The following is a 17554-nucleotide window of genomic DNA, read 5'->3' as shown; positions in this document are numbered from 1 at the left end:
CTGACTTCAACGGTCCTGTATGAATACAGTTGGATGGATCCAGTCAGTATCTGACAGTACTGGTCCTGTGTGAATAGATTCTGATGGTATTGGTCCAGTGCAAATATGTTCTGATGGATCCAGTCAGTATCTGACAGTACTGGCCCTGTGTGAAAATGTTTTGTTGGATCCATTAAGTATCTTACAGTACTGGTCCCGTGTGAATATGCTCTGATCAATACGGTCAGTATTCAACAGTACTGGTCCAGTGTGAATAAAGTTTTTTTGGTTCCTCTCAGTATCTGACAGTACTGGTCATGTGTGAACATGTTCTGATTGATCCAGTCAGAATCTGACCGTGTTGGTCCTGTGTGAAGATGGTCTGTTAGCTCCACTCATTATCTAACGGTCCTGTGTGATAATGTTCTGATGGATCCAGTCAGTACCCGACTCTAATAGTCCTAAGTGTAAAGATGGCCTATTGGGTCCAATCAGAATATGTCAGTACTGGTCCTGTGTGAACATGTTCTGATGGATTCAGCCAGTATATGTCCATACTGGTACTGTGTGAACATGTTTTGTTGGGTCCAGTCAGTATCTGACAGTACTGGTCATGTGTGCAGATGTTCTGTTGGATCCAAGCAGTATCCAACAGCACTGGTCCTGTGTAAATAAGGTCTGTTGGGTCCAGTCAGTTTCTTAAAGTAGTATCCCTTTGTGATTATGTTCTAAAATAATGCAGTTAGTATCTGACAGTATTGGTCTTGTGTTAATACAACTTGATTGATCCAGTACAGTACTGGTCCTGTGTGAATATTTTCTGATCATTTCAGTCAATATCTGACAGACCTGGTTGTATGTGAAGATGTTCTGATGGGTCCAGTATGTATCTGACAGTACTGGGCCTGTGTGAATATTATCTGTTGGGTCCATTCAGTAGTGGTCCTGCATGACAATGTTCTGATGGCTAAAGCCAATTTCTGACAGTACTGGTTCTGTCTGAATATTTTCTGATCATTCCAGTCAGTATCTGACAGTACTGGTCCAGTGTAAACATTTTCTGATCAATCCAGTCAGACCTTGACAATACTGTGTGAATACAGTTTATTGGATCCAGTCAGTATCTTAGAGTACTGGTCCTGTGTAAACATGTTCTGATGGATACAGATGTACTTGACTGTAATTGTTCTGTGTGAATATTTTCAGAATTATCTAGGCAGTATTTGACAGTACTGATCTTTTGTTAATTGATGTTTTGTTTAATTCAATCGGTATCCGAAAGTACTGGTCCTGTATGAATATATGCTGCTAGCATTGATCCAGTGTGAATATGTTCGGTTGGTCCAGTCAATATCTGACAGTACTAATGCCTTTGTGAAGATGTTCTGATTGATCCGGTCAGTATCTGACAGTATTGGTCTTGTAAGTATATGTTCTAATGGATCCAGTCAGTATCTGACAGTACTGGTCCTGTGTGAATATGTTCTGAAGGATCCAGTCAGTATCTGACAGTACTGGTCCTGTGTGAAGAAGTTTTGATGTGTCCAGTCAGTATCTAACAGTATTGGTTCTGTGAGAATATGTTCTGATGGATCCAATCAGTTTATGACTGCACTGGTACTGTGTGAAGATGTTCTTATGGATCCAGTCAGTATCTGACTGAACTGGTCCTGTGTAAATATGCTCGTATGGATCCAGTCAGTATCTGACTGTACTGGTCCTTTGTGAATATATGTTCTGATGGATCCAGTCAGTATCTGACAGAATTGGTCATGTGTGAATATGTTCTGATGGATCCAGTCAGTATCTGACAGTACTGGCCCTGTGTGACTATGTTCTGATGGATCCAGTCAGTATCTGACTGTACCGGTCCTGTGTGAATATGTTCTGATGGATCCAGTCATTATATGACTGTACTGGTCCTGTGTTATTATGTTCTGATGGATCCAGCCATTATCTGACTGTACTGGTCCTGTGTGGATATGTTCTGATAAATCCAGTCATTATCTGACTGTACTGGTCCTGTGTGAATATGTTCTGATGGATCCAGTAAGTATCTGACAGTATTGGTCCTGTGTGAATATGTTATGATGGATCCAGTCAGTATCTGACTGTACTGGCCCTGTGTAAATATGCTGTTACGGATCCAGTCAGTATCTGACTGTACCGGTCCTGTGTGAATAAGTTCTGGTGTGTCCAATCAGTATCTGACTGTACTGGTCCTGTGTGAAGATGTTCTTATGGATCCAGTCAGTATCTGGCTGTACTGGTCCTGTGTAAATATGTTTTGATGGATCCAGTCATTATCTGATAGTATTGGTCCTGTGTAAATATGTTCTGATGGATCCAGTCAGTATCTGACAGTATTGATGCTGTGTAAATATGTTCTGATTGATCCGGTCAGTATCTGACAGAATTGGTCATGTGTGAATATGTTCTGATGGATCCAGTCAGTGTCTGACAGTACTGGCCCTGTGTGAATATGTTCTGATGGATCCAGTCAGTGTCTGACAGTACTGGTCCTGTGTGAATATGTTCTGATGGATCCAGTCAGTATCTGACAGTATTGATGCTGTGTAAATATGTTCTGATTGATCCAGTCAGTATCTGACAGTACTGGCCCTGTGTGAATATGTTCTGATGGATCCAGTCAGTATCTGACAGTACTGGCCCTGTGTTAATATGTTCTGATGGATCCAGTCAGTGTCTGACAGTACTGGTCCTGTGTGAATATGTTCTGATGCATCCAGTCAGTGTGTGACAGTACTGGTCCTGTGTGAAGACGTTTTGATGCATCCAGTAAGTATTTAACAGAATTGGTTCTGTGTGAATATGTTCTGATGGATCCAGTCAGTATCTGACAGTACTGGCCCTGTGTGAATATGTTCTGATGGATCCAGTCAGTGTCTGACAGTACTGGCCCTGTGTGAATATGTTCTGATGGATCCAGTCAGTATCTGACAGTACTGGCCCTGTGTGAATATGTTCTGATGGATCCAGTCAGTATCTGACAGTACTGGCCCTGTGTTAATATGTTCTGATGGATCCAGTCAGTATCTGACTGAACTGGTCCTGTGTGAATATGTTCTGATGGATCCAGTCAGTATCTGACAGTACTGGCCCTGTGTGAATATGTTCTGATGGATCCAGTCATTAACTGACTGTACTGGTCCTGTGTGAATATGTTCTTATGGATCCAGTCAGTATATGACTGTACTGGTCCTGTGTGAAGCTGTTCTTATGGATCCAGTTAGTATCTGACTGAACTGGTCCTGTGTGAATATGTTCTCATGGATCCAGTCAGTATCTGACAGTACGTGCCCTGTGTGAATATGTTCTGATGGATCCAGTCAGTATCTGACTGTACTGGTCCTGTGAAAAGATGCTCTTATGGATCCAGTCAGTATCTGACTGAACTGGTCCTGTGTGAATATGTTCTGATGGATCCAGTCAGTATCTGACAGTACTGGTCCTGTGTGAATATGCTCTGATGGGTCCAGTCATTATCTGACTGTACTGGTCCTGTGTTATTATGTTCTGATGGATCCAGTCAGTATCTGACAGTAGTGGTCCTGTGTGGATATGTTCTGATCAATCCAGTCATTATCTGACTGTACTGGCCCTGTGTGAATATGTTCTGATGGATCCAGTCAGTATCTGATAGTATTGGTCCTCTGTAAATATGTTCTGATGGATCCAGTCAGTATCTGACAGTATTGATGCTGTGTAAATATGTTCTGATTGATCCGGTCAGTATCTGACAGAATTGGTCATGTGTGAATATGTTCTGATGGATCCAGTCAGTGTCTGACAGTACTGGCCCTGTGTGAATATGTTCTGATGGATCCAGTCAGTATCTGACAGTACTGGCCCTGTGTGAATATGTTCTGATGGATCCAGTCAGTATCTGACAGTACTGGCCCTGTGTTAATATGTTCTGATGGATCCAGTCAGTGTCTGACAGTACTGGTCCTGTGTGAATATGTTCTGATGCATCCAGTCAGTGTGTGACAGTACTGGTCCTGTGTGAAGACGTTTTGATGCATCCAGTCAGTATTTAACAGAATTGGTTCTGTGTGAATATGTTCTGATGGATCCAGTCAGTATCTGACAGTACTGGCCCTGTGTGAATATGTTCTGATGGATCCAGTCATTAACTGACTGTACTGGTCCTGTGTGAAGCTGTTCTCATGGATCCAGTCAGTATCTGACAGTACTGGTCCTGTGTGAATATGTTCTGATGGATCCAGTCAGTATCTGACAGTACGTGCCCTGTGTGAATATGTTCTGATGGGTCCAGTCATTATCTGACTGTACTGGTCCTGTGTTATTATGTTCTGATGGATCCAGTCAGTATCTGACAGTAGTGGTCCTGTGTGGATATGTTCTGATCAATCCAGTCATTATCTGACTGTACTGGCCCTGTGTGAATATGTTCTGATGGATCCAGTCAGTATCTGATAGTATTGGTCCTGTACGAATATGTTCTGATGGATCCAGTCAGTATCTGACTTTACTGGTCCTGTGTTATTATGTTCTGATGGATCCGGTCAGTATCTGACAGTACTTGCTCTGTGTGAATATGTTCTGATGGATCCAGTCAGTATCTGACAGTACGTGCACTGTGTGAATATGTTCTGATGGATCGAGTCAGTATCTGACTGTACTGGTCCTGTGTGAAGAAGTTCTGATGTGCCCAGTCAGTATCTAACAGTATTGGTTCTGTGTGAATATGTTCTGATGGATCCAGTCATTATCTGACTGTACTGGTCCTGTGTGAATATATTTTGATGGATCAAGTCAGTATCTGACAGTACTGGCCCTGTGTGAAGAAGTTCTGATATGCCCAGTCAGTATCTAACAGTATTGGTTCTGTGTGAAAATGTTCTGATGGATCCAGTCAGTATATGACTTTACTGGTCCTGTGTGAAGATGTTCTGATGGATCCAGTCAGTGTCTGACAGTACTGGTCCTGTGTGAATATGTTTTGATGGATCCAGTCAGTATCTGAAAGTACTGGCCATGTGTGAATATATTCTGATGGATCCAGTCATTATCTGACTGTACTGGTCCTGTGTTATTATGTTCTGATGGATCCAGTCAGTATCTGACTGTACTGGTCCTGTGTGAAGCTGTTCTGATGGATCAAGTCAGTATCTGACAGTATTGGCCCTGTGTGAAGAAGTTCTGATGTGCCCAGTCAGTATCTAACAGTATTGGTTCTGTGTGAATATGTTCTGATGGATCCAGTCAGTATATGACTTTACTGGTCCTGTGTAAAGATGTTCTGATGGATCCAGTCAGTGTCTGACAGTACTGGTCCTGTGTGAATATGTTCAGATGGATCCAGTCAGTATCTGACAGTACTGGCCCTGTGTGAATATGTTCTGATGGATCCAGTCATTGTCTGACTGTACTGGACCTGTGTTATTATGTTCTGATGGATCAAGTCAGTATATGACTGTACTGGTCCTGTGTGAATATGTTCTGATGGATCCAGTCAGTATCTGATACTATTGGTCCTGTGTGAATATGTTCTGATGGATCCAGTCAGTATCTGACTGTACTGGTCCTGTGTTATTGTGTTCTGATGGATCCAGTCATGATCTGATAGTATTGGTCCTGTGTAAATATGTTCTGATGGATCTAGTCATTATCTGACTGTACTGGTCCTGTGTGAATATGTTCTGATGGATCCAGTCAGTATCTGACAGTATTGATGCTGTGTGAATATGTTCTGATGGATCCAGTCAGTATCTGACAGTATTGATGCTGTGTGAATATGTTCTGATTGATACGGTCAGTATCTGACAGTATTGATTCTGTGTGGATATGTTCTGAATTCTGATGGATCCTGTCAGTGTCTGACAGTACTGGTCCTGTGTGAAGATGTTCTTATACATCCAGTCAGTATCTGACTGTACCGGTCCTGTGTGAATATGTTCTGATGGATCCAGTCAGTATCTGACAGTATTGGTCATGTGTGAATATGTTCTGATAAATCCAGTCATTATCTGACTGTACTGGTCCTGTGTGAATATGTTCTGATGTATCCAGTCAGTATCTGACAGTACTGGTCCAGTGTAAACATGTTCTGATCAATCCAGTCAGACCTTGACAATACTGTGTGAATACAGTTTATTGGATCCAGTCAGTATCTTAGAGTACTGGTCCTGTGTAAACATGTTCTGATGGATACAGATGTACTTGACTGTAATTGTTCTGTGTGAATATTTTCAGAATTATCTAGGCAGTATTTGACAGTACTGATCTTTTGTTAATTGATGTTTTGTTTAATTCAATCGGTATCCGAAAGTACTGGTCCTGTATGAATATATGCTGCTAGCATTGATCCAGTGTGAATATGTTCGGTTGGTCCAGTCAATATCTGACAGTACTAGTACCTTTGTGAAGATGTTCTGATTGATCCGGTCAGTATCTGACAGTATTGGTCTTGTAAGTATATGTTCTAATGGATCCAGTCAGTATCTGACAGTATTGGTCTTGTAAGTATATGTTCTAATGGATCCAGTCAGTATCTGACAGTACTGGTCCTGTGTGAATATGTTCTGAAGGATCCAGTCAGTATCTGACAGTACTGGTCCTGTGTGAAGAAGTTTTGATGTGTCCAGTCAGTATCTAACAGTATTGGTTCTGTGAGAATATGTTCTGATGGATCCAGTCAGTTTATGACTGCACTGGTACTGTGTGAAGATGTTCTTATGGATCCAGTCAGTATCTGACTGAACTGATCCTGTGTAAATATGTTCTGAAGGATCCAGTCAGTATCTGACAGTACTGGTCCTGTGTGAAGAAGTTTTGATGTGTCCAGTCAGTATCTAACAGTATTGGTTCTGTGAGAATATGTTCTGATGGATCCAATCAGTTTATGACTGCACTGGTACTGTGTGAAGATGTTCTTATGGATCCAGTCAGTATCTGACTGAACTGGTCCTGTGTAAATATGTTCGTATGGATCCAGTCAGTATCTGACTGTACTGGTCCTTTGTGAATATATGTTCTTATGGATCCAGTCAGTATCTGACAGAATTGGTCATGTGTGAATATGTTCTGATGGATCCAGTCAGTATCTGACAGTACTGGCCCTGTGTGAATATGTTCTGATGGATCCAGTCAGTATCTGACTGTACCGGTCCTGTGTGAATATGTTCTGATGGATCCAGTCATTATATGACTGTACTGGTCCTGTGTTATTATGTTCTGATGGATCCAGCCATTATCTGACTGTACTGGTCCTGTGTGGATATGTTTTGATAAATCCAGTCATTATCTGACTGTACTGGTCCTGTGTGAATATGTTCTGATGGATCCAGTAAGTATCTGACAGTATTGGTCCTGTGTGAATATGTTATGATGGATCCAGTCAGTATCTGACTGTACTGGCCCTGTGTAAATATGCTGTTACGGATCCAGTCAGTATCTGACTGTACCGGTCCTGTGTGAATAAGTTCTGGTGTGTCCAATCAGTATCTGACTGTACTGGTCCTGTGTGAAGATGTTCTTATGGATCCAGTCAGTATCTGGCTGTACTGGTCCTGTGTAAATATGTTTTGATGGATCCAGTCATTATCTGATAGTATTGGTCCTGTGTAAATATGTTCTGATGGATCCAGTCAGTATCTGACAGTATTGATGCTGTGTAAATATGTTCTGATTGATCCGGTCAGTATCTGACAGAATTGGTCATGTGTGAATATGTTCTGATGGATCCAGTCAGTGTCTGACAGTACTGGCCCTGTGTGAATATGTTCTGATGGATCCAGTCAGTATCTGACAGTACTGGCCCTGTGTGAATATGTTCTGATGGATCCAGTCAGTATCTGACAGTACTGGCCCTGTGTTAATATGTTCTGATGGATCCAGTCAGTGTCTGACAGTACTGGTCCTGTGTGAATATGTTCTGATGCATCCAGTCAGTGTGTGACAGTACTGGGCCTGTGTGAAGACGTTTTGATGCATCCAGTCAGTATTTAACAGAATTGGTTCTGTGTGAATATGTTCTGATGGATCCAGTCAGTATCTGACTGAACTGGTCCTGTGTGAATATGTTCTGATGGATCCAGTCAGTATCTGACAGTACTGGCCCTGTGTGAATATGTTCTGATGGATCCAGTCATTAACTGACTGTACTGGTCCTGTGTGAATATGTTCTTATGGATCCAGTCAGTATATGACTGTACTGGTCCTGTGTGAAGCTGTTCTTATGGATCCAGTTAGTATCTGACTGAACTGGTCCTGTGTGAATATGTTCTCGTGGATCCAGTCAGTATCTGACAGTACTGGTCCTGTGTGAATATGTTCTGATGGATCCAGTCAGTATCTGACAGTACGTGCCCTGTGTGAATATGTTCTGATGGATCCAGTCAGTATCTGACTGTACTGGTCCTGTGAAAAGATGCTCTTATGGATCCAGTCAGTATCTGACTGAACTGGTCCTGTGTGAATATGTTCTGATGGATCCAGTCAGTATCTGACAGTACTGGTCCTGTGTGAATATGCTCTGATGGGTCCAGTCATTATCTGACTGTACTGGTCCTGTGTTATTATGTTCTGATGGATCCAGTCAGTATCTGACAGTAGTGGTCCTGTGTGGATATGTTCTGATCAATCCAGTCATTATCTGACTGTACTGGCCCTGTGTGAATATGTTCTGATGGATCCAGTCAGTATCTGATAGTATTGGTCCTGTACGAATATGTTCTGATGGATCCAGTCAGTATCTGACTTTACTGGTCCTGTGTTATTATGTTCTGATGGATCCGGTCAGTATCTGACAGTACTTGCTCTGTGTGAATATGTTCTGATGGATCCAGTCAGTATCTGACAGTACGTGCACTGTGTGAATATGTTCTGATGGATCGAGTCAGTATCTGACTGTACTGGTCCTGTGTGAAGAAGTTCTGATGTGCCCAGTCAGTATCTAACAGTATTGGTTCTGTGTGAATATGTTCTGATGGATCCAGTCATTATCTGACTGTACTGGTCCTGTGTGAATATGTTTTGATGGATCCAGTCAGTATCTGACAGTACTGGTCCTGTGTGAAGAAGTTCTGATGTGCCCAGTCAGTATCTAACAGTATTGGTTCTGTGTGAAAATGTTCTGATGGATCCAGTCAGTATATGACTTTACTGGTCCTGTGTGAAGATGTTCTGATGGATCCAGTCAGTGTCTGACAGTACTGGTCCTGTGTGAATATGTTTTGATGGATCCAGTCAGTATCTGACAGTACTGGCCATGTGTGAATATATTCTGATGGATCCAGTCATTATCTGACTGTACTGGTCCTGTGTTATTATGTTCTGATGGATCCAGTCAGTATCTGACTGTACTGGTCCTGTGTGAAGCTGTTCTGATGGATCCAGTCAGTATCTGACAGTATTGGCCCTGTGTGAAGAAGTTCTGATGTGCCCAGTCAGTATCTAACAGTATTGGTTCTGTGTGAATATGTTCTGATGGATCCAGTCAGTATATGACTTTACTGGTCCTGTGTGAAGATGTTCTGATGGATCCAGTCAGTGTCTGACAGTACTGGTCCTGTGTGAATATGTTCAGATGGATCCAGTCAGTATCTGACAGTACTGGCCCTGTGTGAATATGTTCTGATGGATCCAGTCATTGTCTGACTGTACTGGACCTGTGTTATTATGTTCTGATGGATCAAGTCAGTATATGACTGTACTGGTCCTGTGTGAATATGTTCTGATGGATCCAGTCAGTATCTGATACTATTGGTCCTGTGTGAATATGTTCTGATGGATCCAGTCAGTATCTGACTGTACTGGTCCTGTGTTATTGTGTTCTGATGGATCCAGTCATGATCTGATAGTATTGGTCCTGTGTAAATATGTTCTGATGGATCTAGTAATTATCTGACTGTACTGGTCCTGTGTGAATATGTTCTGATGGATCCAGTCAGTATCTGACAGTATTGATGCTGTGTGAATATGTTCTGATTGATACGGTCAGTATCTGACAGTATTGATTCTGTGTGGATATGTTCTGAATTCTGATGGATCCTGTCAGTGTCTGACAGTACTGGTCCTGTGTGAAGATGTTCTTATACATCCAGTCAGTATCTGACTGTACCGGTCCTGTGTGAATATGTTTTGATGGATCCAGTCAGTATCTGACAGTATTGGTCATGTGTGAATATGTTCTGATAAATCCAGTCATTATCTGACTGTACTGGTCCTGTGTGAATATGTTCTGATGTATCCAGTCAGTATCTGACTGTACTGGTCCTGTGTTATTGTGTTCTGATGGATCCGGTCAGTATCTGACTGTACTGGTCCTGTGTGAAGATGTTCTTATGGATCCGGTCAGTATCTGACTGTACTGGTCCTGTGTGAAGATGCTCTTATGGATCCAGTCAGTATCTGACTGTACTGGTCCCCTGTGAAGATGTTCTTATGGATCCAGTCAGTTTCTGACTGTACTGGGCCTGTGTAAATATGTTCTGATGGATCCAGTCATTATCTGATAGTATTGGTCCTGTGTAAATATGTTCTGATGGATCCAGTCAGTATCTGACAGTATTGGTCCTGTGTGAAGATGTTCTTATGCATCCAGTCATTATCTGACTGTACTGGTCTTCTGTTAAGATGTTCTTATGGATCCAGTCAGTTTCTGACTGTACTGGTCCTTTGTGAATAAGTTCTGAAGGATCCGGTCAGTATCTGACAGTATTGGTCCTGTGTGAATATGTTCTGGTTGATCCGGTCAGTATCTGACAGTATTGGTACTGTGTGAGTATGTTCTGATGGATCCAGTCAGTATTTGACTGTACTGGTCCTGTGTGAATATATGTTCTGATGGATCCAGTCAGTGTCTGACAGTACTGGCCCTGTGTGAATATGTTCTGATGGATCCAGTCATTATCTGACTGTACTGGTCCTGTGTGAATATGTTTTGATGGATCCAGTCAGTATCTGACAGTACTGGCCCTGTGTGAATATATTCTGATGGATCCAGTCATTATCTGACTGTACTGGTCGTGTGTTATTATGTTCTGATGGATCCAGTCAGTATCTGACTGTACTGGTCCTGTGTGAAGCTGTTCTGATGGATCCAGTCAGTATATGACTGTACTGGTCCTGTGTTATTATGTTCTGATGGATCCGGTCAGTATCTGACAGTACTTGCCCTGTATGAATATGTTCTGATGGCTCCAGTCAGTATCTGACAGTATTGGCCCTGTGTGAATAAGTTCTGATGTGCCCAGTCAGTATATGACTTTACTGGTCCTGTGTGAAGATGTTCTGATGGATCCAGTCAGTATATGACTTTACTGGTCCTGTGTGAAGATGTTCTGATGGATCCAGTCAGTGTCTGACAGTACTGGTCCTGTGTGAATATGTTCTGATTGATCCAGTCAGTATCTGACAGTACTGGCCCTGTGTGAATATGTTCTGATGGATCCAGTCATTATCTGACTGTACTGGTCCTGTGTGAATATGTTCTGATGGATCCAGTCAGTATATGACTGTACTGGTCCTGTGTGAAGCTGTTCTTATGGATCCAGTCAGTATATGACTGTACTGGTCCTGTGTTATGTTCTGATGGATCCGGTCAGTATCTGATACTATTGGTCCTGTGTGAATATGTTCTGATGGATCCAGTCAGTATCTGACTGTACTGGTCCTGTGTTATTGTGTTCTGATGGATCCGGTCAGTATCTGACTGTACTGGTCCTGTGTTATTGTGTTCTGATGGATCCGGTCAGTATCTGATAGTATTGGTCCTGTGTAAATATGTTCTGATGGATCCAGTCATTATCTGATAGTATTGGTCCTGTGTCAATATGTTCTGATGGATCCAGCCAGTATCTGACAGTATTGATGCTGTGTCAATATGTTCTGATTGATCCGGTCAGTATCTGACAGTATTGATTCTGTGTGGATATGTTCTGAATTCTGATGGATCCTGTCAGTGTCTGACAGTACTGGTCCTGTGTGAAGATGCTCTTATGGATCCAGTCAGTATCTGACTGTACTGGTTCTGTGTGAAGATGTTCTTATGGATCCAGTCAGTATCTGACGGTATTGGTCCCGTGTGAAGATGTTCTTATGCATCCAGTCAGTTTCTGACTGTACTGGTCCTTTGTGAATATGTTCTGATGGATCCGGTCAGTATCTGACTGTACTGGTCCTCTGTGAAGATGTTCTTATGGATCCAGTCAGTTTCTGACTGTACTGGTTCTTTGTGAATATGTTCTGATGGATCCGGTCAGTATCTGACAGTATTGATTCTGTTTGAATATGTTCTGATGGATCCGGTCAGCATCTGACAGTATTGGTCCTGTGTGAATATGTTCTGGTTGATCCGGTCAGTATTTGACTGTACTGGTCCTCTGTGAATATATGTTCTGATGGATCCAGTCAGTGTCTGATAGTACTGGTCCTTTGTGAATATGTTCTGATGGATCCAGTCAGTATCTGATAGTATTGGTTCTGTGTGAATATGTTCTGATGGATCCAGTCAGTATCTGACTGTACTGGTCCTGTGTTATTGTGTTCTGATGGATCCGGTCAGTATCTGACAGTACTTGCCCTGTGTGAATATGTTCTGATGGATCCAGTCAGTATCTGACAGTACGTGCCCTGTGTGAATATGTTCTGATGGATCCAGTCAGTATCTGACTGTACTGGTCCTGTGAAAAGATGCTCTTATGGATCCAGTCAGTATCTGACTGTACTGGTCCTGTGTGAAGATGCTCTTATGGATCCAGTCAGTATCTGACTGTACTGGTCCTGTGTGAAGATGCTCTTATGGATCCAGTCAGTATCTGACTGTACTGGTCCTGTGTGAAGATGTTCTTATGGATCCAGTCAGTATCTGACTTTACTGGTCCTCTGTGAAGATGTTCTTATGGATCCAGTCAGTATCTGGCTGTACTGGTCCTGTGTAAATATGTTCTGATGGATCCAGTCATTATCTGATAGTATTGGTCCTATGTGAATATGTTCTGGTGGATCCAGTCAGTATCTGCCAGTATTGGTCCTGTGTAAATATGTTCTGATGGATCCAGTCAGTATCTGCCAGTATTGGTCCTGTGTAAATATGTTCTGATGGATCCAGTCAGTATCTGACAGTATTGGTCCTGTGTGAAGATGTTCTTGTGCATCCAGTCATTATCTGACTGTACTGGTCCTTTGTGAATATGTTCTGATGGATCCGGTCAGTATCTGACAGTATTGGTACTGTGTGAATATGTTCTGATGGATCCAGTCAGTATTTGACTGTACTGGTCCTGTGTGAATATATGTTCTGATGGATCCAGTCAGTGTCTGACAGTACTGGTCCTGTGTGAATATGTTCTGATGGATCCAGTCAGTGTCTGACTGTACTGGTCCGGTGTGGATATGTTCTGATAAATCCAGTGAGTATCTGACAGCACTGGCCCTGTGTGACGATGGTCTCAGGGATCCAGTCAGTATCTGATAGTACGGGTACTGTGTGAATATGTTCTGATGGATCCAGTCAGTATCTGACAGTATTGGTCCTGTGTGAAGATGTTCTTGTGCATCCAGTCATTATCTGACTGTACTGGTCCTGTGTGAATATGTTCTGATGGATCCAGTCAGTGTCTGACTGTACTGGTCCGGTGTGGATAAGTTCTGATAAATCCAGTCAGTATCTGACAGCACTGGCCCTGTGTGACGATGGTCTCAGGGATCCAGTCAGTATCTGATAGTACTGGTACTGTGTGAATATGTTCTGATGGATCCAGTCAGTATCTGGCAGCACTGGCCCTGTGTGACGATGGTCTCAGGGATCCAGTCAGTGATGATTCCAATAATATGGACCAAGGAAGCTGCTGAATAGTCCTGACATCTGTGCTTCCATGCCTGACACCTGGTGCTCTAAAACTCAGACATGTCACTAAGGACAGCCAAGACGTTTCCACACAACCTCTCCTAATAAGCTATTGTGTGTCTGGGGACTGGAGAGACTGGCGCCAGCTATCAGCCTTAATTACCCAGCACCAGACATGATGCACTGCTGGTCACAGATGTGTAAGCTCCTGTGCATCGGCCCAGTAACAAGAAGATGGTAGTAACTTTCATGTTGGATATAATCGAGCCCCATGTGCCGTGTCACTGGCCATTTCTGCACTACCACCTAGCAGACAGTTTAGCATTAATCTCCATGTGCAACATAATTGTGTGTGGGGGATTTAAATTAATTGCGTCAGGTGCTGTCAAACTGATTTATTTAGCATCATTTTAGAAGCACACAGCACACATATTAATTAATATGTTTATATAAGAGTTATTTTTCACTCAATCTATATCTGGCTGCTATTCTATACTATTCAATAAATCTGGCTGGCATACAATTCGCAGTGAGTGCCTGAGATTTTTCTATTCCCCATAAAGATATACACAGATTAGCTGGCTGATATTCTATACTGAGACCCCCATAAAAGTATACACAGATCATCTGGCTGATATTCTATAATGAGACCCCCATAAAGGTATATACAGATTATCTGGCTGATATTCTATACTGAGACCCCCATAAAAGTATACACAGATTATCTGGCTGATAATCTATAATGAGACCCCCATAAAGGTATAAACAGATTATCTGTCTGATATTCTATACTGAGACCCCCATAAAGGTATACATAGATTATCTGTCTGATATTCTATACTGAGTCCCCCATAAAGGTATACACAGATTATCTGGCTGATATTCTATAATGAGACCCCCATAAAGGTATAAACAGATTATCTGTCTGATATTCTATACTGAGACCCCCATAAAGGTATATACAGATTATCTGTCTGATATTCTCTACTGAGACCCCCATGAAGGTATATACAGATTATCTGTCTGATATTCTTTACTAAGACCCCCATAAAGGTATACACAGATTATCTGGCCGATATTCTATACTGAGACCCCCATAAAGGTATATACAGATTATCTGTCTAACATTCTGTACTGAGACCCCCATAGAGGTATACACAGACAGATTATCTGGCTGCAGTGTTTTGGTATAACCTCCACAGAGGAACATACTGAAGGACATAGGCATAACTGGAACACCTGGCTGCTACAAAGTGACCCCCATAGAGGCATAGACTGAATACCTAGCTGCTTTAAAGTGACCCCCATAGAGGCATAGACTGAATACCTGCCTGCTATAAAGTGACCCCCATAGAGGCATAGACTGAATACCTGCCTGCTATATAGTGAATCCCATAGACTGAATACCTGGCTGCTTTAAAGTGACCCCCATAGAGGCATAGCCTGAATACCTGCCTGCTACATAGTCACCCCATGCAGGCAGAGACTGAATACCTGGCTGCTATATAGTGACCCCCATAGAGGCCTAGAAGACTAAACACCTGGCTGCTATATAGTGACCCCATAGAGGCCTAGAAGACTAAACACCTGGCTGCTATATAGTGACCCGTACAGATGCATACACTAAACACCTGGCTGCAGTAGTATACTATAGTATTTGGTATATTACTCAATAGAGGTATATACATACCACACCCACCTGCACTATGCTATGCACTCCTCCTCCCTCCAATATCCTTGCTGTAACCAGAATATAGACCCCCCTTTTTACATAGAAGCTAATGGTGAATATGGCAAGGCTCCAGGCAGGGCAAAATACAATGCTAATTCTTGGCTAATCCCAGAGCCATATCAGACTGTAAGTGGACACCCATTGCCCACCCCTGCAGCTCCATATACCGGTACATGACAGGTACATGACATGAACCTCAGCCATCATACTCTGCCTAAGGGTGACAGAAGTTGCAGCCTGACAGCAGCCCTGTATGCTTAGATCTGCCAAGTCCCCATCTATCTGGCTCACACCAGCTCCCATGTGAACAGAGAATAGGCAGCCTTTCATAACGTGCCTGGACTGCGTTCAATTTAGCCAATCTCCCCCTTTCCATCTCCTGCCTATTGTGTTCTCTCCTATCCACACCCACTGCTCACAATGCTGCTGTGGGGTGTCCATGCTCAGTACGCATGGCAGAGAGACACAATAGGGAGAGGGGATGGGGATATGAAAATCCACCCTAATACATTCACGGCTCCAGATCCCCCCACACCCTGAAATGCATGCAACTGGTTGGTGAGACATGTATATTTACAGTGTGAAAAAAATAAAATAAATCCCTGGAAGAATAGAATCCCACTGGTTGGTGAGACATGTATATTTACAGTGTGAAAAAAATAAAATAAAATCCCTGGAAGAATAGAATATGTCAGAAAAACCCATCACCCAACTGTGTGTAATGCTACCCCGAGGGTGAATGACTGCCTGGAGGGTTAACCCTATCCTTGCCAGTGGATAGCAGAATGGGGGTTCAACATGTGGCTGCCTGCAGTGACTCCCACATGGGTAGTCCCAGTGATGCAGCTGACAGATCACCCCGCAGTGAAGCTGGAATTGGGGGTTGGTGGATTCTTGGATTCATGGATTCTTGAATACGTGTCTCGGTATTTAGAGGAGTAATAATAATAATAATAATAATATATAATATGAAATGGGGGAAGAAAGAAGTGTATTGGCAAAAGCACACATAGTGTGCAAATAAATATGCATGTTTCTACAGGAAATATGTATGATCATAATTGCTTAATATTTATACATACTTAATAGATGGATGGCTATAGAATCCCCCAAAATCAAAAAGCCTAAATTAAACAAAATGTCTCACAAATCATTCACTAGGTCCAGTCCCCTAATTCTGAATTACAATCATATCTATGTATGTGTCTATCCATCAATCCACCCCCATACAGGTACACACACATGTACATCTGTTCCTGTGTATGTGCACACACATGATACATTGTAACACATTGCATGTCTCCCCAGCCCATCCCTCCAGCTCCCACTTCTCCTGTATCCACCTCTGATACATGGAGGGCGTTTCTGCAGGAAAAAATGCTTCAATCTCTATGAAATGCGCATTAAATGCCCATTCCTTTGGGCTGCCCAGCCATATGCCCTTCACCCACCACACCCTAGGGCTCCCCTGAGCATCCTGTCAGAAATGCTAAAATCTAAGGATTCTGAATAGATTGCAGCCAATCATCCCATGACCTGTATGAGATATTTTATGAAAGGGAAGATATAAACGGCTGGGGATCCAGGGGTCCCTGGGATGAGGGGGGTTAGCAGGTGGGGGGCTCAGTCCTACCTGACACGGTGCTGGCCATGGTGCTGAGCTGGGTGCAGGATGTGGCTGTTCAGTGGCTGAGTGCTGCAATGGTGTGAAAGGGAAGGCGAATGCCTGACTCAGCTCTAGGGGGATCCAGGAGAGAGAGAGGGGAGGAGAGACTGGCATGGGGGAGGAGGAGGTTCGGTATGGTGGGGGAGGGGGAAGGGGGTACCATCACAGGGAGGTGCTGCTGGTGTTTTAAAATTCTCTTCCACAGATCGAGGTGAATGGAGAAATGAATGAAATGCTCAGTCACACCCTGGCCTGCACCCCCCAACACACACTATGCTGCTGTATGTCAGAGACCCCCCCATCACTGCTGGTACTGACAGCCCCTCCACACCTTACTGCC

General features: G+C 42.9%; 1 protein-coding gene across 1 annotated transcript in view; it reads right to left on the bottom strand.

Annotated features, from left to right (window-relative positions):
* STMN3 (stathmin 3) overlaps positions 1–17319 on the bottom strand; it is a 33165-nt gene extending 15846 nt beyond the window's left edge. The window contains exon 1 of the mRNA XM_063459491.1: positions 17182–17319. Within this exon, the coding sequence (XP_063315561.1) occupies positions 17182–17200 (19 nt within the window). The 5' untranslated portion in view covers positions 17201–17319. The remainder of the gene's footprint in view (positions 1–17181) is intronic.
* Between the last annotated feature and the right edge of the window lie 235 nt (positions 17320–17554).

Source organism: Pelobates fuscus, chromosome 6, assembly GCF_036172605.1.
Source record: "Pelobates fuscus isolate aPelFus1 chromosome 6, aPelFus1.pri, whole genome shotgun sequence".
Classification (NCBI taxonomy): Eukaryota; Metazoa; Chordata; class Amphibia; order Anura; family Pelobatidae; genus Pelobates; species Pelobates fuscus.
This window is presented reverse-complemented; position numbering and strand designations above follow the sequence as displayed.